Raw genomic sequence first — 23,355 nt, 5'->3', positions numbered from 1 at the left:
GCACCTTCCACCCCTGCAGCAAAGCCAGGCAGTCACTGGTGGTCACGTCCTGAAAGCAGGTGGTGATGTTGATGCCTTGAAGTGGCTGCCTGAAAACAGAGACTAGACAAGAATAAGAGAATAAAAGTAGGTATTTATTTGAAGGGCCTTCAAAGGCACACCCTGGGCAGTCCAAAGCCTCCACCCAAGATGGACCCTGGGTCACGGGTTCTTCACACTTTTATAGGTTTGGTCCATTTGCATATCAGGGTTAATTCTCCAGTTATAACTTCAGTTAATGATGTAATTACCCCAAGTTTTCCCCTCCTCTCAAAGGCTTTAGTTTACACATTTTGGGGCCTGGGACAACAAGGCGTCCTTGAGTTCAGGCCTAGAGAGGGTGTGTTATGTCTGACCAGCATGAGAGAACAGTAACTAACAGGCTGTATGAAGTTTCAGAGTTACATACTGGATTTGAAAAATATAAAAGTTAAAACCTAAGGCATCAATGTCTGAGCTGTGTGTGAGCCTGTTGTGTCAGCCAGGTTCCAGGCTGTGTGTGTGCTCCCAGGTGTAGTCCTTGCTCACTGTTACCCTTTGGTTTTCTGGCCTTGATTTATTTAACCTGGTGTGGAATAATGACTGTGGCATAATAATGGAATCAGGAAGGCACTGGAGCGTTTCAAGCCAGGACAGTGTCTTTCAGCAATTAGAAATAATCAGTTCAGTTGCTCGTTGACACATGGCTGCCTGCTGGAGCCTCTACCCAGCCTCTGTGGGCTTCAAATACTTGCTTTGCAAAGGAGCTGTGGGGATATTTCATGGATCTGGGTCCACATTTGGCCTCCTTCCCTCCCCACACCAGTCTGTGTCCACAATTCAAAGCCAGCCAAAAAAACTCAGCATGGATTTTGGTGGACTGAAGGGAGCTCCACACAATTTAGGGTGGAGGGGAACTGCCCATTCTGCATGATTTCAACACTGTGCCGTGACTTGTTGCTCAAAGCTGCCCCCAGGTTTCTCTTACAGAGATCTCAGGAAATCTTTCATCATGTGGGATATTGGAGTAGGTGGAAGTCAAACCTGGGTGTCCTGAGTGATTTGGGGCTGTGGAAAGCTAAGCCTCTGTCCCTCCCACCCCTTCCCCACAGCCTTTTGTGAAACGTTCCCTACTTTGCCCTGCTTCTGGGTGTTCAGCCAAAATAAATCCCAGCCCTACCTTGCATGCCACCAAGCTGGATGGATCAAGGGCAGGATGCTGGGGCCTGACACAAAGGTGGGTGATAAGGACAGGATGCTGTGAGCTCTGGGAGTGTTTCTGGATGACCCTGTAGCTCTGGGTTGGCTGATGCCTCTCCAGGCTGAGGTCCAGGAAAACTTGCTACTGTTTATGAGGGTAGTTATTTCTTCTGTGAGTGACAGGGCTGAGAATAGACAATCATTTAAAAGCAATCAGTGCTGTTGAGACAGCTGCACCACTGGCCTTTCTGATCAGCTTTTAATCAACAGAATACATTTTTCTGAGTATTAAGAAAATATATATAGTCTGGCTGAGCCAGTTGGCAGCAAGAGACCTAATTTTTCATATCTCTCTTTTTTTCTCCTATTCTTTTTTTTTTCTGTTTTTTTTTTTTTTAATTTTTTTTTTTATTGTTATTTTTACCCTGCCCTTCTTAAACAGAGCCTAAAGGACCCAGAGGTGCAGAGGAGCAGCTGATACCACAGGGTAAGTTCATAGTTTCTGCTGTTTCTCTTTCAAAGCACAAACTGTTGTTATGCCCAGTCCTGTACTTAAGCCCCAAAAAGCAGGAGGGTCCTGTGGCCAGGAACTCTTTGGAGTCTCACAGATGAAGAGGCTGGATGTGTTCTTTGGGCTTTATCTGATTGTGGGCTGCTTTGGTTGGAGAGGCCAAACACCAGTTTTATCATCTCTGAGACATTAATTCCCACACAAGGGTGGACAGCACTGTCTGATGGAGAGGCAGATCATGGAAGCACATGTGGCCAGAGCCAGCAGGGCATGTCCTGAGTGATGGGAGAAAACTCTTCTCTAGCTGGTATTACCTGCCAGGGACATCAGGGGCCTCTGGGGTGCTCGGGGCATCACTTTCCTAAGCTCCATACAAACAGGGCAGCCCCACTTCTGTGCAGGAAAACCCCTGGGGAAGGAGGGGAGCAGATGGTGTGTTGCAGGTTAATGACAGAGCCAGGAAGAAGATCCAGGTCTCTGCACATCTGATTTGGTTTCCAGCAGTAGATTACTCACCCTCTGCCTTTTAAAAATATTTTTCCTGTGGTCTTTTGCTTCATATATTTTGGAGGATAGACGCTCACCATGGGCTTCAGCTCTCTGGAAGCATTGCCACTGCAGCAGAGCTGATTTATACCAGCTGAAGATTTGGTCTCCCCCGTTTTCCCTGAATCCTTCCCTCTTTCTTCTCCCTTTTGCACTTGTCTCTTTTAAGCTGGTAACTCCATTTGTCATCAGTATGAGCACTAGCCTGACACATTACCCAGTGCTGCTTCTCCCAGCCTTTCCTTCAGCGCTTCGCCCCCCAGGGAAGGAAGTGCCAGTTTCTCTAAAGCTCTGCTGCAACAGTGTGATTGAGGATGCTGCAGGAAATGATTGCTCCTGGTCTGCAGGACTTCATGGGATTGAGTTACAAGGTTGGAGTGAAGGATTGAGGGTGATTTACACAAGTGAGGGAACGTTCTGATCCACACTCAGCAGCACAGCGTGTCCTGCTTGCAAAACAGTTTCTGCTGTTCTCCCCTCTGTGCTGGAAAGAATTTGCTGCAGTGAAGTTTCAGGTGTGCTGGGGGTTTTTTTTAGGGCTAGAAGCTGTTTCCAGTGCTGTGAACAAATGGTCTTGCTTTCCTAAAAGGGCTTCTGATCACTTGTTTGGGCTTCCCAGGACAGCATCCCCTGCCAGGGGAGATCCATTAAAGGAGCACTTCTATCCATAGAAGAGGCTGCAGTTTGTGTCCTGTGGATAAGGAAGCAGATCCAAATCAAAACCTGACCTTAATTCCTTCTTCAATACTCAAATCAGATCTTTATTGATGACTGAATGTAACAGAAGTACAGGCACACACTCCCACTCAAAGCCAGTGAGAAATGTCATTTCTCCAGTCTGCCCAGTTCATCATGGATTGAAGGTGGAGAGATTTCATTTTTTTGTAAGAAAAACCAATTTGGATGTCTCTCCAAAATGGAAAAAGAAGAGACGAAGGGGAATCTTTCCAGGGGGTCTGATATTGGGGGATTATTGCTTTGTTCTGAGAAATGAGGAGAGTTTGGATGAATGTCTGGGGTGACGAGGTTCTGTACCCCAGGTGGGCTATCCCACATCTAGAGTGGGAACTGGATCCAGATTTGATTCTATAGCCCTGTTCCCTGGTACCAGCTGTGAAGGTGTCATCCAGCTTCTTTCCTTTTCTCCTTCTCTCCCTCCATTCCCACCCATGCTCCCCACCCCCACCTGCAGCACATTCTCCTGCCACCCTGTCTCCTGCACCACTGCTGCATTTCTCCCCCTCTGCATCACTGAGTCTCTCCTCTGGTTTCGAGGTTGCTGAAGTCTTTCTGACCTCAGCAGTGTCCTAACTTCCAGCTAATTTCCTTTCTGAACATTTTCAGGGATTCCAGGACAGGTTGGTCCCCCAGGCCCGGTTGGACCAACTGGGCTTCCAGGACCACCAGGGCCAAAAGGAGAGAAGGGACAACCTGGTGAGAGGGGCCCAGCCGGGCCACCAGGTGAGTCCTGGAGATGGGCAGTGCTGCTGTGACAGGAGATGTTTCACTTCACACAAACTGTCTGTGACAGCAGCTCAGAAAAGGCCAGACACACAAGATTTGAGCATCTTCGATTGGTATCAAATCCATTCCAACGAGTCCTGTGGGAGCTGGAATCAGCCAGGAGCTCCCAGGGCAGGCAACCACCTGCATGAGCAATGACAGACCCTGGGATTTCCTGTGGAGCTGGAGAGAGCCTGTCCCAGAAAGCTGCAGAGCAGGATCACGTTTCCCCATCCTGCTCAGGAGCTGTAAGAAAGAGCCTGTGACCTGTCAGCCTTTGGAGCAGAGCGTTCCCTGTTTAACCCTCTCACTGGGTGCCTGTTTTAACTCCCTTTTTTCTGCACCATTTGTGTCAAGCTGTCAGATGCCAGGATGTCAAACTAATGATGCTTTTGTATGTTAAGGGAAAAGGTTAGGAGGCCGTTCTTTCAGAGAACACTCCATTCCTGAGCTAGGAGTCTTTCTTCATCCCCAAAACATTCCTGAATGTTTTGATGAGGGTGATACTGCACAATAGGTGCCAGACCTCAGGCTCTGTGCTCTCCATGTCTAAAAGGCTGTGCCTTGTGAGTCTGAGCTTGGGAAAGATTTAAAACTTGGAGCGTGCCTTAAACGTGAGAGCAGCCCTGAACGCTTTTTGGCACTTTCTGGCAAGCTGTCAGTGGCCAAAGTCTGGCCAAGGACGTGTCTGCCTTTTTTGGTTTGCAGTAAGAGCCTTCCAGCCCCACAGGATGCGGATCCGTTTGCTCCTGGACTGGCTCTGCTTCCGTTGTGCTTCCCGAGCTCTGCTGGCAGGGAGGTGACACAGGTGTACCTGCAGGGGAAGAGAAGGATTTGATTTCACACTTTGCTGCCTGTAGTTTCTCACTCAGCCTCAGGGAGAGGGGAGATTTCACTCTTTCAGGAATTGGGTTGCTCAAAGGCAACACCTCTGAGCCAAGTCAAGCTCTCTGCTTTGCAGAGGAAGATGCTAAACAAAAAAAAGGAAAATTGGGAAGCTGTTTCTGTTTTCCCCACCCCTCTAATTCCCACAGCTGCACTTCAGGACAGAAATCCTTTGTCTTCTTGCTGTCTTTTTACATTATAGCATCATTAGCACGTCCCCAAAGGTACTAACACATCCTCTCCTGCTTCTGCACAGGGATGTTGGGACCTCAAGGACCAAGAGGACTTCCAGGAGAAACCGGGATCCCAGGTCCCCCAGGTCCTCCAGGGCCACCAGCCACGCCAAGCCTCCCTCTTACCTTCCAGCAAGGGGTTCTCTACTCACTCCAGCCCACAGCTGAAAAAGAAAGTAAGTTCCCTCCTCAGTTCCCACATTTTCCTGTGGCATCAGCAGAGTGGGCAGGCATGGAGCAGCTCAGCTATGCTCCCACCTCCTTGCCAGGCTCTGCCAGGGCCCCAGGAGCAGCTGGACAATCTGTCTCCACTGTGTGGGTCTCTTGGAAATTCCTGTTCAAGATAAAACATCTTGGAAGCTGGAGGGGTTCACCTCTCCCAAATGAAGAACTGAGTCACTGCTCTCCTAAAACCAACAGTGAGAGCAGGGTTTGGGGGATTTTGTTTCCTGTGCCTGTTTTTTTAGGTTCATCACAGCTTTGGGGAGGCAACTCGGTGTCCTGTAAGATTCCATCAGGAGTGGCTGCTGGGAAGAGGGTCTCTAGTGAAATGACAGAGCTCAGGTAGCATCACCTGAGAGACGAGGGACAGAGGAATCCAGAGTGGCAGATTAGGTACTGGTGCACCAAAGCTGTGGGGTCAGAGCCCTCTTGGTGTCACTGTTGTGGTGTTGGAGTGTCAGGGTTGCTCAGGAACCACTAAGGACCAAAGATTTGCAGCTCTGGAATTATAACAAGACATCTGTTAAATATGTCTCTTTTGCTGCCCCTGCAGATGCATCTTCCACCTGTGTTTCTGGTGCATCCACATTATCCCACATCCACACAAAACAGAATTATGGACTGGAAAGTCCAGACTGACACCGTGATTTATCCCTTCCCTGTAACTGGGGTAGGGCCAGGGTTTCTTTGCCTATGCTGTTTTAAAAAATACATTTATTTGATTTGTGCTGTGCAGGGCAAGAAAAGGCTTTCTAGGAAAGGCACCTCCTGCACTTGGATTGGAATGCTCTCAGATTTGGGCTTGATTCTCCTGGACCAGCCCTGTGTAGCTGGCATGTGATAATGAGGAAGCAGAGCTCAGCTGTGCCTCCCCTTGGTCTGTAAACTCCTGGAGTCCCAGCTCTGTCAGGTCTCCCTTCCACACTCTCCCAGACTTCAGCTGTGCCTCTTCCCCAGCTCTGCTGCTCCTCTCCAGCTTCAAAGCTCAGCTGTCTTAGTTACAGCCAAGGATTACTGTCTCCCCATGTCTGACAGTTATCTCAAGCTCTCCCTTCCCTTCCCTTCCCTTCCCTTCCCTTCCCTTCCCTTCCCTTCCCTTCCCTTCCCTTCCCTTCCCTTCCCTTCCCTTCCCTTCCCTTCCCTTCCCTTCCCTTCCCTTCCCTTCCCTTCCCTTCCCTTCCCTTCCCTTCCCTTCCCTTCCCTTCTCCCACTCTGCTCTCCAGACTCCTTTTCCCATAAGTGAACAGATGTATTTTTAATTTAGGGAGAATTTTAACAGCTCAGTTTCATAGTCAGTTACTTAGAGTGTATGGGCAGGACAAATAATTGAGGTTCAATACTAAGATTTTCACAAAACACACATCAACATGCTGCATTCGTCAGCCTTAGAACAAGGAAGTTTTGCACTACAGCCACCTCACTCCTCTCAGGGTCACACCAAATGGGGCCATTCTGCCTTTTATTCCAATGATCCTGAAGGATGGTTTGGGTGCTGCTGCTGCCCCCTCCCTCAAACCACCCTTTGAATTAAACTTTCTTGTGAAGTAGTGGATAAATTAAAAAGTGAATAAAGGCTTTGATTGCACGGCTTTCCCAGCTGATGTGTGAGAAGGGTGAACTCGGTATTGTCCCAAAATGGGAAGAGGATAAATGGGTGTATAATTAATTCTGTTATCTCTGCCAGCACTGGGCAGCCATGTGGACTTGAGAACAGAGAGGAGAAGGTGCCTGTTCCATTTCCATCCTTGGGCACCCCATGGCATTCCTCCCTCCATGCCTGTGGATTTCTTGGTTTGCAGAAGAAGTAGCCCAAAACTTTATGACAATTTTTTTTTATACAAATCCAACTGCAAGTACAAGTTATCTATGTGGCCATAACAATGCTCTGGCAATATCAAGTCTATTTTCTTACTATTTTGTCTCTGTGTTGGCTGATTTTGCCTCCTCCAGGCTGGTGGAAAGCTGATCGTCTACCACCAGTAAAACTTAGCCTTGTAAATTTGGTTTAGATTTAAAAAAATGTATTTACTTATTTTGAAAGGAGCACATCTGAAAACTATAAACACAAGATTCCAGCTGCTGACAGCAGAGGGAAGCATATTCCTGGTAATGGAAATGAGATGTGAGAGCTGTATCAGGTTATTGTTATTTTACAGAGTTTGGTTCTGCCTGAACATGGTTAATGCCTGTGCCTTTATTAATTGCAACAAGTTCCTGTTGGCAATATTTATCCACAGGCAGAAGCCAAAAATGGGGAGACAAATATTTTCTCACAGTTTCCCTGTGCTGTGGAAAAAGAAATGGTCCCATTTTTCTCCCTCCAGATCAGGTAGCAGAAAAAAATTAAGACACGATTACTTCATTTCCATCCTGTCTCAACAAATCAAGGCTATAATGGGGGAATTTATCCCTCAGTCTGAAACCCTAGCTCTTGGCCAGAAGCTGAGCTGCTGTTCCCCACTGCTGGGGCTGCTGCTACTGGGATCTCTCACTTTCCCTGCCATGTAAAAATGAGTGATCGGGTACGTGGTCTAGAGCCAGCTCAGACCTATTGCTTGTGCTAACACTGACAATTTCTAGGGAAAAGTTGGAGAAAAGAATGCAACTCTCACCCCTGAGGGCTGTTTTCTTACATCTTGAAGATTTTCAAAGGACACATGGAAATAAAATCAACCTGTTTTCACAGAATCATCACTGTTGGGAAAGACCTCCAAGATCAAGTCCAGGCATCAACCCAGCACCACTGAACCATGTCCTCAAGTGCCACAGCCACACATTTTTTAACACTTCCAGGGATGGTGCCTTCACCACTCCCCTGGGCAGCCTGAGGGGAGAGAAGGGGAAACTGAGGCAGAGTGGGCTGATTGTGTGCCCAGCACATCAGTGGAGATAAGGGACAGGGATTTGTGAAGCAGCATCCCAGTGCCTGCTGCCAGCAAGGCCCTTCCTGAGGAAGGAGAGCAGAGCAGAGGAAGTGAAGGGGAAGGAGAGGAGGAAGGATATTGAGAAGGGAAGGGATTTGAGGAAACTAGCTGCTTTCAAGTGTGCCCTGAGCTGCCTTTGCTGCTCTGGCTGGGCAGCTTTCACCATGTCCTTCAGGGCATTTCTGTGCTGTTTCAGGATGGCTCTGTCCCCTTCCAGAGAACATAGCTGCTCCTACCTGACCAGGTCACACTGGTTTCACTCTTCCTCTTGGCTTGGCTGGAGCAAATTCTATATCAAGGTCTTCTCAAATGAAGCAAACAATTGTCTGCTGCTTTGGGGTATCCAGAAGCACTGAAACAGAATCCAGCTCTTGAGCCCAGCAGGGCCTGGGTCAGTGCAGGAGGTGGCTGAGAAGGGAAGATTCCTGCTCCCCTTTGATGCTATTTTGTGGCTGTTCTAACAGTCTCCAGCTGCAGAGAGCCCCAGAATGTCCCCCTGTTTATAAGGAGAAGGGAGTTTATAGAGATACAAGTTATTCTTGCTGCTTTATGAGAATATGGACGCAGTCCCTTAAAAAAATGTGAGGGTTGTGTTTTAACACACTTCAGTCCCATTTCATTCACAGACTGCTTCGTTCAGAGCTGATCCTGGAAGGAAACTGAGTCTGAATGAGTTCTGCCTGGCCAGACAGCTGAGGAAGGAACGTGCCACAGTCCTGTGCTGCCCAGGCCATCCAGGAGCTGCTGAGCCCAAGGGTTGTTGATCAGAGCTCTCTTCTGTGTCAGAATCATGGAATCACCTTTCATAAATAACGTTGAGTCAAGTGTCAGGATGGGTGGATTTGTGGGAGTACCTCTGTCATCGTAATAATGTACCATTTAGCTGGAATGTTTTGTAACCCAAGTCTTTATCCCCAGCTTACCTCCAGGAGAAATTAAACCCTGGCTGTTTGCAGTCCATCATCTGCCCCTCTCAGTGGATGTGCAGTTGATTTTGTTGATCATTTTAAAAACAAAAGGCTCTGCAACTGTTAATGCCTTCACTGCTGTTTGATGCTCATTTCCCAATTTCATCTTACTCCCAAGCCGTGATAGATTTTGACATGGTCAAATAAAACTCAAATTAATTGGATTACACACTTCACTGAGGTACCTTTCCTCCTGAACATGAAAAGAGTCTCAGTTGTTTTGTTTCAGGGCTGTGAGGAGGGGAAGATAAATGGGTTTAGAAACGGTAGTCAAATAAATACCTGCTGCATTCAGGCTTTAGGCACAAAGTTTGGTTCTTAGATGGATCTGGGCTGGATCTTGTGCTGTCCTGCTGCCAGGAGGGCATTGCAGAGATGTCCTGTCATCCTTGGCAGTCAAAGCCAGTTTTCCCTGGGAGCTGCTTTCAAACAACTGGCTTGGAGGTCCTCTCTATCATTGCCAAAGCTCCAGAAGCTGGAAAGGCTTTGCAGTGTGTCTGCTTAAATTTCTGGAGAGTTCCCCTTCTGACCTTTGGGCTGGACTCTGCAGAGTAAGCAAACACCCTTCTGACCTTCCTGGTGTCACTTGACATTTGCAGGGAGACATTCCCAGCCTTTTACTGCACAGGGTTCCCCTGAATTTTACTGTGATGAGTTACAGGGATGGGTGGAAGGAAACATGAGTAAGCTTGAGGTCATGGGCAGGAGGAGATGGATGTTATTCCTGCTGTGGAAAATGTGGGCTTTTCAGAGGGTTTGCCATCGTGGTGACCAGGAGCCAACATCTTCATCCAGGTTAAACAGGAGCTAGGTTGTTGGTCCTACAGCAAAGGGTCAGGACAGTGGACTCCAAGTCTCAGTAGCACCAGGATGTGGGGTTTCCTTGCTTGTTTTGTGGCCTTGTTGTCTTGGTTGTCCATTGAATTTTTGCCCCAGGTTTCCACAAGTGTCCAAAAGTGTTGTGGGGTGCTCAGATGGAAGGCACTGCCATTCAGGTACCTCTCCAGATTACTGGTGTGCCATGGTACAAGTCCACCGGGAACAGGGTTGTTGAACATGGTTTTGGCATCGCAGTAAATACTGGCGGTTGCTTTTTTACTTATAGTTGTGGGTTTTCTATTCAGCTACCAACTGCATAGAAACCTATTGGTTCAAGGCTGAGGACAGCTACAGGCTGCTGGGTTTTATTCCTGACTGGAGAGAACTGAGAAAGATGTGCAAAAGCACAAAACTGCTCCAGTTCCTGCTCCTGGCTTTCCCTTCCCTGCTCCACTCCCACTTCCATCCATTTCCCAGAACTCAGTGAACCTGCCCAGTCGAACACCTAAAATAATCCTAAATGGCAGGAAAGTTTCCTGAGCACATAGAGGGGGCAAAGCACACCCAGCCCTGAGCTTTCCTGCATCCTTACCTCAGGGCATCTCCCACCAGCACCTGCCTGGGTGAGCTGGCTGGGCTGGGGGGATGTGCTGCCAGGGGGGCTCAGCAGGTCCCTGGTGCCAGGCAGGAGGGAGCCCCAGGTCCCTGCTTCATTTGCCAGGCAGCCACGAGCCAGGTGTGCCTCGGGGATGCCGAATTCGAAATCAGTTATTCAAAGGTGGGACTCTACAGGTGTGTAAAACACCAAGGTTTCGAGAGCAAGGACAGCTTGTCTGCGGTTCTCAGGGGTGGGATGAGCAGCTCTGCAGGACGAGGGGACACAGCCCTCTGAGAGCAAAAGGCAAGTGCTCCAAGAGCCCCAATTTAGCATCCTGCAGCGCTGCGGCCCTTGGCCACCAACGGGCGCCAGAGGATTTTGGAGCAAGATCCCGGCCGGGCTCGCCACTAACTCTGCTCTGTGCCGCAGATGGCGAACCCCAGCTGGCCTCCACCGTCATCGACACCATCATGGCTGGACTGCCCGGACCGCGGGGAGCCCCGGGGCCCGTGGGGCCACCAGGTGACACACAGGGCTGGGCTGCAGGGCTGGGAGCGGGGCGAGGATGAGCAAAGACTTCCTGATGGAGAGTGCATGGTCAGTGGGTGCCTGCAGGGAAGGGAAGTGGTCCTTACTGGAAGGGAAGCAGTGGGAAGGGTGGCAAGATGTAACCGGGTTTTTTATCTGTGGCTGCTTATGGTGGCTGATTGTTTTACCTTTGGCAGGACACATCTTGAGAAAGGGGCTGATGAAAAGCTGTCCTTAAGAATGGGTTGTCCAGTGATTCCTTTCCGAGAGCAGAGTTGTTCTCACCCTGCTGCAATCCTGTCCTGTCACTGCAGAGCTCCACAAAGCAGGGTCTGGCCAGATGCTCTGTGAGGTGTATGAAGACTTTGGAGCCAGTTTGAGCTATTCCAGATTCTCAGCAGTATAACTGAAATCAGAATCTGAGATGAAAATTCACTGGCAAGCCTTCTTTCTCTCTGTGCTGATGGGTGGCTTAAATGATAATATTCCTGCAAACGTCAGCACTTCCCTGTATGATGCATATTTAGGAGTGAACTCCCATTAGTTGCAGAAAAGGCTTCTCCTTTCATTATGAGGGCCTTTCATTTATCCTTCAATTCCTTTATTCTTTGACTTAAGCATTTGTATGGTGCATTAATGATTGAGGCTGATTCAGCTGTACTTTGTGTATAATGTCCACATTGTTTCATCTCAAGGGTTGGGACAAGTAAAGCAGAGAGGAGTATTGCTAAGTTCAGGCTAAGCAAATACCCTGTCTCCCATCTGCAGGTATAATATAACAGCTACTGTTGAGATATAATTATTTTTTCAAAAGGAATGAATCTGTTAAGTGACTGTGTGAGACAAGTTGACCTGTTTAGATGGTGTTTAACTCATCCTGGAAGCAGCTCTCCTGTGGTACAGAGTTTAAATTACTTTATTGCCACTGGAGTGAGTGAAGACCAAGAGAGAGCTTTTCTTTGCCCCACTTAGCCTCTCCCCTGGCTCTGGCCAAACTCCATCTCCCTCATCATCAGTTTTGTGACACCGCAGAGACACCAACTGCAGCAGCCTTGGGGCTTCCCTTGCCACCTGAGGTTGTTTCAGGACCAGCACCTGCAGTATCTCACTCTCGTGTAGCTGTTCCATGGATCCAGTTTAAGTTTTCACAACAGTTGCATTTTAAGGAATGGAAATGCAGGATGTTACTGACATCCTTCTTTCCTATTTTCGCCATTTTTTTTCCTCTCAGAGCTCTAACATCTCCCCTAGGGCATAGGGATGTATTCTGTCAGGATGTGGGTGTCCAGTAATCTGGTGTTTGATGAAGGGTTCTCACAGTCCTGGGGTCCATGAAGGGTTCTCACTTGCTGAGAGACTCAGCAGAACATGAAAGGAAGTGCATGCCTTTGGAATTTAGGGTTATTCCTTCTTAACATTGTCTCCAATTATGATTCCCACCAGGGCCACCAGGTGCTTCAGGACCCAAAGGGCCCCCAGGACCCATCGGAGCCCCTGGATCACAAGTAAGGTGCTTTGGTGCTTTGGGGTGAAGGGCAGAGGGGGAGGATCAATGGTGAAACATCATCTCATTGCACAAGGAGAGAGAATAGTCTTAGATCTGCTGTTTTGTTCCCCATGAAATTCTGGGATTTGATTCCTTTTTCTCATTCTGGATTGAGAGGTTGAAACGGTTGTGCTCTCCAGAGTTTCCCTTAATCACAACAACACATTGTGCTGCTGCTGTGTCCAAACATTTCAGTGTGGCCTGAGTTGATGCAAAGGATCTGACAGGGGCTTTACTAACACAGTGACAGAAAAATACTGCATTTCCTGTGGAACACATAAAAAGAACAAAAATGCCTCAATGGGAATTCACCAACTCACCAGAGTGAATGTGTTAAGCCTACTTTTCCAGACATAACACTTTCTATTGAAGAAAAATATCACAAATTCCCATCCATTTGATTATTTATTGATACAAAAATTGTGGAGGGGGGAGATAATAATGGAGGGGCAAAAACCTCACTCCAAAGAATTTATGGTAGAAGAAGGGCACAGTACTCAGTACATGGATGGAAAAAGCTGGTTAAACGGAAAGAAGTGAAGTCATGAATAGGGAACTGCCAAACTACACCAAATTGTGGTTGGCTGATACAAAGGGACTCAGTTTTGGGAAGAATGTTGCTTAATGTGGAGGTAAAGCAGCAGCATCAAATTTTTCGAAGGAATCTCACATGACTGGAGAGCACAGAGAAAGGTTAAGTAACTTAGCAGAGGGATGTAACTTAGATCTGATAAGAGGAAGTTTGGAATTGAAAATAAGAGAGAGAAGATTTTTCCTATGCATTTATTAACCACTTTGAAGAAGCAATGGACACCAGGTTAGGGAAAGTTTGCCAGTGTAGCAGAATCCTTTCAATTAGGGAATACTCTGGAGAACAATGAGAAACTCCAGATAGATATGAACACAGTGCGAGATTTGGCAGCCAAATGACAGATGCAGTTTAACATCATTAAATATAAGGTAATTCACAATTCATAAGTAGATTCTGCAGCAGAGTCTGGCTTTTTGACACGCAGCACACACTGTAAATCTTTTATTTTTGCAATGTGGAATTCGGTGTTCTTGAGCATCCCTGTCTCACCACACACTGTGGAGAGCTTCCAGGAGCAAAGGATGCTTATGGACACTTGAGCTTTGTTCATGCTGCATGTTTGACACAGGGCCAAGCCTGGTCTGTGCCCTACCTCATTTGGCAGCCCCAGGGAACCTCCTAAACCAGGCCTGAGTCTCTGAATCCTTGGTGGGGAGCTCAGCTGAGCTGGTGGGGCTGGCTGCAGGCAGGGAGCAACATGATAGTGCTGAGCATTGCTGGCTCTCAGCTGAAACTGGGAGAGGGCTCCTCCTTTGAGCCCTTAAATCATGTGTGTGCAACCTCCTTGGGCCACTTCACCAGGCACTGAGCTCCTCACAGCAATGCCCAGAACCTTTTTTTCTCTCGGCCTAGAAAAACCATTTCTCTGGGTGCTGATGTGGGATTTGGGCAGCTGTTCCTAACCAGGCTGGCTTAAATCACCAATGGCCTGGAGGGGAGCTCCAGGCTCACTTCTGCAGCCTCCAAGACAACGTGCAAGTCACCTGAGGTGGAAAAAAAGCATCTTGTACATGGTTGTGGGGAGAAGGAGAGCTGACAGGCTGAATATAAACAAACAATATTGTTCTCTCTTGGTCTGGTTAATAACTGTGGCTTCTCTGGGTGGATAAGTTAAGAATTTGGATCGATTTCTGCATAGCAGTTCAATTAGTAGAAATCTGGAGACTGTGCCCTTCTTAGCTGTTGGTGACTGCTTTATAGATTTGTTCAACCCAGGGAGTAAAATTATTAACAGAGATTGGGCTTAATTTGAAAATTGTTTATTAGGGTGAGTGAATAGCTTCAAAATAATTTCCACTGCACAATCCAATTAATTTTCAGGTATGTGTGCTTGCTCCTGCCACCCACTGAGGCAATTAAGAAGTGGGGGGAAGCAGTGGGGATTTTTGAGCTAAACATACTACCTGTGTATTAATTTCTTCTTGGTAACTGAGAACAAGAACTGTCCTGTCATAGTGACCCTGAGAAAATGTTACATCAGGGGCCTGCAGTGCATTAAAAGACCCAAATAGAGGGATCTGCAGAAAGTACAGGGCTTGAGATACCTGCAAACAGAGCTTCTGTTGTATTTGCTTGAGGGGAAAAGAGAATCCAGCCCAATTGCTTAACGGGTGTATGAGATTTTCAGGAGCTGAGGATCACTGGGAAATGTATTCACAACACCTACACAAAGGTTGCACAGTAGAAATGAATTCCTTCTCGTTCTGCATCTCTTTCAGGGCTTGCCAGGATCTCCAGGACAGCCTGGACCAAAAGGATCCAAAGGAGACCGAGGAGAGAGAGTAAGGTTTTACATGCACAGAGAGATTCCCAGCCGTGTTTGGGGGGTGAGGCCTCAGAAATTGCACACAGCACAGGTCTTGCAAGTGCAGTGGGACTACAGCCACCAACAGCTTTAAATGTAGAGTTTCTGGGGCTTCTGCAAGAACCAAGACAAGGGTTTCCTTTACAGAGAAAGAGTTGAATTCCTTCCAAAGTCAGGTATTCCCCAAAGAGATTCAGGTAGCAAAGACATAGTATACAAAGGCCTGCGGAGACCAACTGTCTTCCACCAGCCAAAGCTGTTTAGTGTGGAGTGTTTTGAGAGGTCTAACTGAACTCTTCCTTCTGTGGCACTAAGGCTTTAAAAACTCATCGGACTTTTCCTGAACCAAAGTCATTCCCAGGTCAAATGACGTTCTTAACATATTCAGAATATTGAAGTCATGTTCTTAATATGTTTATGGGCCTCAGTCCTTAGTGGGCTGTCCAGTGCTGATAACCAAACATTAAGGGCTGTTTGAATGTTATTTCCAAACTGGTGAAGTTGAGGAACTACCAGAGAAATATCTAACACGGGTATAAATGTGTCAGATTCCCAGTCCAGCATTCAAGCATTGGGAAGGGTTTGACAGTGGCATTTGGGGCTTTGGCTGCTTCTGTTCAGCTGAATTGCCAAAAGGTTGTGGTCTTTGAAATCTCTGGGTGAGCCTAGGAGCACAAAATCATTTGGGAATGGAGCAGGTGGAAGAGGATCATTCAGCCCTTAGGTCTGTGAAATGGGCGCCATGGAGTGGGGAGAGTCACTGAGAACCCAGTGTGGAGAGGATCAAAGGAGGGGAGAAAGACGAGGAGGAAAACACTGGTTGGTACCCTAAGATGATAGAAGTCTGCAGTGGTGGCTGCACTGACACAGCCTCGTGCCCTTTCTTCCAAGTGCCATTTTACTGTCCCACAGAGGGAGGTGGAGGCAGCACCTGTGAATGAGGGCTGTAGGTGACGTGATTCCCCCTATGCCAGAACCTCCTCTGCATTCCTGCTCCCTGTTCCAATCCAGCAGACAGAGGGATGCCTGAAAGAGCCAAGACAGACAAACACAAATCAGTTCATTCCAATGTGCTGACTTCTCAAATTCGTGGGAATAACCAGCAACAGACAAACTGTGCTCCTCTGCACAAGGGGAGCATGTCCAGGGGCTTGTTTCACCCCTCCTGAGGGATCAAGGAACAGCAGATATCTGAGGGTGGGGCACACATGCCTTTTGAAATCTCTGTTATATTTTAGTTTTGGGTGCTTGGTCCTGCTCTTGTGTAAGAAATCACTTGCACTTCCCTGAAGGACAGGGGGACCATTGGTCATTGTTTGTAACACTTTCCTTGTGCTGCTCAGCCAATTTGGGCATGACTTGGCTTTACAAATAGATTGCAGACTGATGGAGTTCTGGGACTAGAATTCAAGATGCTGACAGAGAGCAAAACCTTAACTGGTGAGATGGATGCACAGATTCCCAACTACAGCTCATTGCCATTCAATCTTTATGTTCAGCTGAAAGAAAATAGAAGGGCATGGTGTGTGGCAAAGTGTCACATTTCCATCCAGGAAACTGATACAACTCTCTCTCAATGATTCATTTAACATTTTGCTTTAGTTTGTGGTTGACCGTATTACTAATATTACTACTAATATCCCATATTACTACTACACTTCTTTTGAAACAAAATCTTGTTGCATTGTGTCCATTCAGTCCAGACAGATCCCACAGAATTTGGTTTTGTTCCCTCCTTGCTAGGGATTTAGAATTGTAACTCTCCTCTTAGTTTTGGGACAAATGAGATTTTTCAAATATCAAAATGTCTTGATAAATAGAAAAGAACCCCATATTTCCTGTCCATGCTCTGTAGTGTGGAAAGGGAAGCTGACAGCTTTTTCTGTCAGAATTTCTGTAGGATGCTCTGTGTGCTTTTTGTCTTTTGCAAGTGTGGCTTTGAATGCTGGTTTTGACAACTACATGCTGCAATTTTGGGTTTGGTGGATACAAATGAGGGCTTGAGCAGAGGAGCTGTGCAGCTGCAAAGAAAAGCAGAGGGAGGGGTTACAATATCTACTGAGATTTGAGAAAATGTTATTATACCTTCTTCCTGCTTAATCTCAGAGAGAACAGATGTGGAAGAGACCTGAAGCAGTCAGAGCACAGCCCCTGGATGGCTCAGCTCTGTGTGCTGCTCACGCTCAGCCTCTGTTCATCTCAAACACTGCCAGGGAGGGAGGCTGCACAGCATCTCCAGGCAGTCTTCAGAGGAACAGCCAGTAAGGCCTGGGATAAAAGATACTGCCAACATCCAGCCTAAATATCCTTTGATCCCCTTTAAGCTGATAACATCCTTTCTGTTCCTCCTGGACATGGAGCACAGCCTGTTTATGTATTTTCAGTGTGTTGTTACGCTCCTCTCTGTGATTTTTCCTCTGGCCTGTGCTTTTTCACAAGCTTTGCTCCTTCCAGTGCAGAATCCAAGTATTTCCCTTTGAAGATACTGGGAGCACCTGCCAGACTGGGCCTTTCTCCCAGAGCTCTCCCTGTCCATAGGGGCCTTTTCCTGGTGCTGGCAAGGCATTCCATAGGAATTCAGTCCTCCATGGGAATGTTCTGTAGATGCCCGTTGGTTTTATACAAAGCAGCAATTTGATGGACACAAACCCAGCAGCTCTCCCTTTCTCCTACAGAAATCTGCCACCATCAATGTAGTTTTTTTGGGGAAAAAAGGATGGGTTTGTTGCTGAGTGTGTCTGTGGGAGAAGAGCCAGGGGGAATATGCAGCTCTTTCATTAATGGATTTCTATAAATGCTTTTACATTTTGCCTCTTCTTCCCAAGCTCCTGCTTTGTCAGTAAACAACCTCTAACTGCTCTCCTGGTCAGGGATTCTGCCCTGCCCCAGCTGCTCCAGGGTGAGAAACCAGCACTGTGGAGGAAAACAGGGGGGAAAAAAATGTTCAGTTCAATGGCATTTCATTCTGCCCCAGACCAACACGTAGTAGTTCCAACTGTTTCTGTTAAAAAATAAAATTTTTTTTAAAAAAAGAACAAAAACCCCTCGCTGAGAACAATGTGAAAATTAACGCAGCAGGAGAAAGAAACAAACCGACCAAAATATTGTACCTGTGTTTTGATCAGGAGCTGTGGGATGTGTGTGAAGCAGGAGCAGATTAAATCAGTGCTCGGTGGGAGTCCTGGGCTCTGTTCTGGCTGGGGCAGCAGTGGCCCATCACTTTTACCAGAGAGAAGAATGCAGTGTCTTTGTAAGGAACAAATCTGCAGCCAAATTCCTTGCTGGTATAATGTAACTGACTGCTGGAAAGTTCAAAAAACCTGCTAATCATCTTACAGAGAGGGCACTGAGCTCAGGAGCTCTGTATCCAACCCAGCTCCTCCAGAGTCTGATGGGATTTGGAGCTGATACTTGACAGAAGACCATAACCCCCTTTTGCTGTTTCCAAGTGATAATGTCAAGGGAGAGGAATTTTTTTCTCACATTATCCCAAGTGTAAGGTTTTTCATTAAGCCATCTTAATTCCACTAGTAAAAATTACACTGTGTTCTTGTCAAATGGCAAAGTATCTCCTAATGACACTGACTTTATTTCCAACAGGGGCAAGCAGGTCTGCCTGGAGAGAGGGGCATTAAGGGATTTCCTGTAAGTGCTGCACTCGAGGGTGGGTGCCAGGCTCAGGTGGGGTTGGTGCCTGGCACTGTAGGTGCCACTGGCTGGCCTGGAGCTGCTTCAGTGCTGAGCTCTGCTGGCTCCAGCTCAGACATTTGTTCTGTAGACACCCTCACCTTAACGAATCCCTCTGCAAATGAAACATCCCCCGGTGTAAAGCACAGTGCTGGCATGACCAGGAGGGCATCGCCCCAACAGGGGAGCTGTGCTTTGCCTGCAGGTCCCTCTGGCCAGAGCTGGGCCCACACAGCTCTCCCTGGGCCCCAGGAGTTTCTGGCACTACCAGAGCCCAAAGGTGGGCACAGTTAAACACATTAAAGTCCATCAGCTGCTCTCAACTCCCTCCTGCACCTTGGTTAGCCAAGCTGAGCTGGAAACCCTGTAATGAGATTAAAAGATGTCTGCAAATGATTTTTTGGCAATACCTGAACAGATGCAGAGAGGAGATGTCTGCACTGGCCATATGTGCACTGTGCACTGCCATATGTGCCATATGTGCCAACAAACCAGTGGTGAGGAAGGGTGGGTGACAGAGATCTAGTGGAGAAAATTGGGGTTTTTTTGGCTGGCAGCTTCCAGAGAGGTCCCAGAACCTCTGGGAGGGTTCTCATCTCTCTTCCTTGGTTCCACCTCATCCTTTTGTACAATTCACACAACCTTTTCTTTGGTCCTTCCTCCTGTGCTCACCACTGCTTTGCAAAGATCTCAGGGATGTCCAACAAGTTTGAGGAGCCCAAGCCTTTCCTCTCTGTTTTAGATTGTCAGTCTTGTTTTATGTTTAGCTTAGAGTGGTTTAAGCTCTTCATGTCATTTGCTCTTCAGAGGGTGCATGAACTTCCTGGCTTGGGGGAAAACATGAGACCATTGTTCACAGCACAGAGGGATCTTTGGTCAAGAAAAGCTTAATGAGCATCCTCAGAGGCAGAAAGTGATGTGACTAATTAATGAAAGCAGAATGGAGGATTCTTCTGTTCTAAATCAAGATGAAAATGTGCATGTTTGGGGCAAAAGAGCAAATTATCTGTGGTTTAGCCTAAAATGTTGTTCATTGAGAGCCCAGTGAGATGTCTATGGCCTTGCTGGGGCCCAGGCCATAGCAGGTGGCCCCTCCTGCATCTTGGCCACTCCTGGACAAGTTCATCCGTGTTAGAAGTGGTGGTGACCTCCTGGGAAGCTGACAGGAGCCAGGGCAAAGCTCAGGAGTGCACTTTGGCCCTTGGCATGAAGGGGCAGTCCTTGTGCTTTCTGCTGGTGAAATGCTTCTTTAATTTGCTCCTTTGGTGGGAAGGGATCCAAGGGATCCTAGAAGGGTCCTCAGCCACACATAACCAAGTGTCTCTTTCTTTGTTTTAGGGTGAACCAGGCAAGAAGGGTGAGGAAGGTGACAAAGGTGCTGATGTAAGGATGTGTTTCTACTATTTTACTTTCCTTTTTGCCACTTTGCTGTCCTTCAACTGTATTCCCTTTGACAGGTGGGGTTAGGGGGCCAGGGGGTGAGCCCATGGTTAAATGTGCAGAGAAATTGGTGATGTGAACCTTGGGTTTGAATTTAATACGTGCCAGAAGTCCTGGCCTGTGAGGTTTCCTTGGCCATGTTCTCTCCATGTTTTCGGAATGCCTCAGTCCCCAGAGGTTGTTCTGTCACCAGGAGCTGGTTGGGAATTGCTTCCCTATTGTCCCTCCCACATGCTGAAGGACAGACTCCCTGAGATCAAGCTGCATGTGCAGAGCATTGGCGTTCTCACATCTCTGCTCTCAGTTCCTGAAATACTTCCCAACATCTCTTTGTCCCTTCAAGCCCACACCTAAGGTAACAAGGACAACAAACTACAGCCTGAGTGTACATGAGGAGCTCTTTGAACAGGGATTTCTCCTACTCAGGTTATCTCCTCTTTTACCTCTTTTCCTTTTTAAACATCCACACTGCAGAGTTTGGTGCTATGAAAGCAGCATTATGGACAGGAAGCCTATTCTGCAACATATTCCAATGTTAGTTTTATTTTCTTTCTTGCAGGGGGAAGGAGTCCAACAGCTTCGAGAAGCTCTGAAGATTTTGGCTGAGAGGGTATTAATCCTTGAGCACATGATAGGAATTCATGGTGAGCATTGCTCAGGTTTTCTTCTCTAGGGAACCAGGGGCTCTGTTCAGGCTTGCTGGTTAAACACCCTCCCAGTCTCCTGAGCTCTCTGGTGTCTGTTCAAGCCACATTTTCTAAACTAGGTGCCGTGACTTAGGGGTGCTTAGAACTGTTGAGCTCCACCAGCTGTATACTTCCTCTGCTTTCCCAGCAGCAGGTGAAATGACCCTTACAGTGATTTTTGTTACAGTTCAGGCAGCCAAGTCACGAGCAGTAGCTCAAGCCACGTGGCACAGATCATCTACCAGCTTCCCAAGGAGCTGCTTGTTCAAGTCTTTAGGCCAGATCATTTAATCCTGTTAACAGCACCTTCCAAGTGATTTGACACCACTGAAGCCCTTGACTTGTGCAGCACCACGTTTTGCAGAGAAAGCCCAAACAGTGATCCCTGAACATTCTGTGATTATAACTTACATGAAACCTACTTTCACAGTCAGATTTAAAGAAAGTCCCACATGTTCAACATTCAGATAGATTTTTGTGATCTCCTGAGGCTGGTGGCTCTCCCATCACTGGTACAGTGTGTACCTCATACCTTAAAGAATGTCCTCTTCCCTTGACCAGAGTATGGTGTTGGTTATTGTCACAGGTGTTGGTCATTGTCAGACTTCTCCTTTTGGGGTACCCGAGGATCAGTTCTCTCACAAAAGCTGCTGTGGCCATTTCTCCCCTTTCAGAAACACAGTAGAGGCAAAATGTTTGCCTTTGCTATGCCAGGCTGTGAGCAGCAAGCCTGTCCCTTGGCACTGACCAAGTCCCAGAGCACTCTTCTGTCCTTGACACATGAAACCTCATTCCTGGCTTGCTTATGAGCCAACCTCACACCTCCCCTCAGATCAACATCCATTTTTATTGGGATGTGGCCTTTGGATATCGATTTAAGCTATGAAAATGGTAAATAGCTAAAATGCCCAGCATCCCTGACCATGCCTTCCTCACAGTACTGGATGCACTTCGGGCAGCCCCTTGGGAGCCCTCAAGACCCGTGTGGAGCCAGCAGGGCTGAGGTGGAATTGCTGCTGGACACTTCCAGTGCCAGAGCATGGCTGGCCTGGCCTAGAGCCTGCTCTGCTCTGCTCAGTGAGCAGAGTGGCCTCGTGCTCTTGGGGGCCCCAAGTGCTATTTCCAAAAGCAATGGGCAGCAACAACATAAGATTTTTGGGAAACCATGAATCACAACCCCATGATTTAACCACACTCACCCTGACCTGACCTCTGCACTAATTCTGCTTTGTTTCACATTTTCATTCCAAGCGTAGGAAAATATATTTTTATGCTGCTTTGCTTTGAGCTGGTGGAGGTACCAGGGAGATGCCCACTAGATTTCCTAGGCAGCAATCCATGCCAGCAGGGATGATCTCCAGGAAAGAGGGAAAGGGGGGTTCCCTGGGTTAGTCTGTAAGCACAGTGCAGGCTATTCACAGGACCCACGGCCTGGCCCTCTTTTGGCTTTGACTTTGTACCTTCATTTAAAGTAGAATAAAGCAAAAAGTCACCTCTTGAGGAACCTCCTGTACACCCTGGGACTGGGGTTCAGGCAGCCTTGCCCCAGCAGAACTGCCTGATTTACCTATGTTTCACATTCACTTTGGTAATACAGCAGCAACAAGGCATGTGCTGCTGTTATTTTGAAACAGTCATTCCAGCAAACCATTTGTATTGATCTGTTCCTGCTTGGGACAGAGATGAGTTATTTACACCCATGTGTGCTTCTATGCCAGTGTAACTAGATCAGCAAAAATGGATGTTTTTTAATTGTACACTGTGGTTAGGTCATATTTAAACACCTATATTGTATGACTTTAGGGCGGTTTTGTCCCATAACTATAGATAATTATATTCCTGCTCTGTGCTTTTGAAATAGGTCCATTCTTTAACTTCACACATATTTTAGACCCTACAAAAATACTGTTTAGAAAGGGAACTTGGAAAGCAAGGCATATTTTCCTTGTGCAATTATGTTCATCTTTGTGTATATGGTTAAAAAAGCCCCAACAAACAAAGAGAAAAAGACATTAAATAACAAAAAATATTTTCCTTGAGCACAGACCTCCCTGGACTGAAAGGCACCACAGAGGTTTTAAATCACCCAGCACCAACTGTCTGGTCATGTTCCCAGTGTAGGTGTTAAGGATTTAACCACAGGTCCTGGGGTAGCCCAGCGTGAAAACCCCACTCAGAAATGCCAATCCCATGTTCTCATTTTCCCAAGAAACTTCCCACTGAGCTTCCAAAACCACAGCCACCCAAGCAACAAGGCAAAACATCCCAGCAAACAAACCTCTCCTCTGCAGTGGAAGGGCAGCTGGAGCTGACCTGGCCTGGAAGCTGCAGAGAGCAGCCCAGCAGGACACAGCAAAGCCCAAATTGTTTGGCAGGGTTCGGTGCCAGCAGACAGAGCCCGAATCCCCTGGCAGCCAAAAGCTCACTTGGAAAAGAAATGCTGCCTCGTGGGAGCAAACCAAGGCTGGCACGTTGGGCTCCTGGCAGGGAAACACAAACATCAAGCTCTGGAGGCAAAAAGAAGAAGAAATTGGGGCACTGGAAATGATGAGGCAGACCAAGCCACCAGCATCTGTTGCTGAGGAGTGGCCCAGACCAGTGTATATTTAATTTGTTCAGCTGAGGGGAGAGCAGGAGGGTGTTAC

The 23,355-nt window shown here is 47.4% G+C and overlaps 1 protein-coding gene across 7 annotated transcripts in view; it reads left to right on the top strand.

Moving 5' to 3' along the window:
- The window catches only part of COL26A1 (collagen type XXVI alpha 1 chain), a 167,180-nt gene that overhangs the window by 138,619 nt on the left and 5,206 nt on the right, over nt 1–23,355 (top strand). For 6 of the 7 annotated variants that reach the window (XM_048324819.1, XM_048324814.1, XM_048324817.1 and 3 more), the window contains 9 exons: nt 1,661–1,705; nt 3,620–3,736; nt 4,920–5,072; nt 10,857–10,949; nt 12,399–12,460; nt 14,812–14,874; nt 18,498–18,542; nt 19,923–19,967; nt 20,584–20,668. In XM_048324819.1, coding sequence (XP_048180776.1) covers nt 1,661–1,705; nt 3,620–3,736; nt 4,920–5,072; nt 10,857–10,949; nt 12,399–12,460; nt 14,812–14,874; nt 18,498–18,542; nt 19,923–19,967; nt 20,584–20,668 — 708 coding nt within the window. The remainder of the gene's footprint in view (nt 1–1,660; nt 1,706–3,619; nt 3,737–4,919; nt 5,073–10,856; nt 10,950–12,398; nt 12,461–14,811; nt 14,875–18,497; nt 18,543–19,922; nt 19,968–20,583; nt 20,669–23,355) is intronic. The other variant, XM_048324818.1, reaches the window with a different exon arrangement.

The sequence above is a fragment of the Corvus hawaiiensis genome, chromosome 20, assembly GCF_020740725.1.
Source record: "Corvus hawaiiensis isolate bCorHaw1 chromosome 20, bCorHaw1.pri.cur, whole genome shotgun sequence".
NCBI classification, from domain to species: domain Eukaryota; kingdom Metazoa; phylum Chordata; class Aves; order Passeriformes; family Corvidae; genus Corvus; species Corvus hawaiiensis.
Note: the sequence above shows the minus strand (reverse complement) of the source record. Positions and strands in the feature narration are given on the sequence as shown.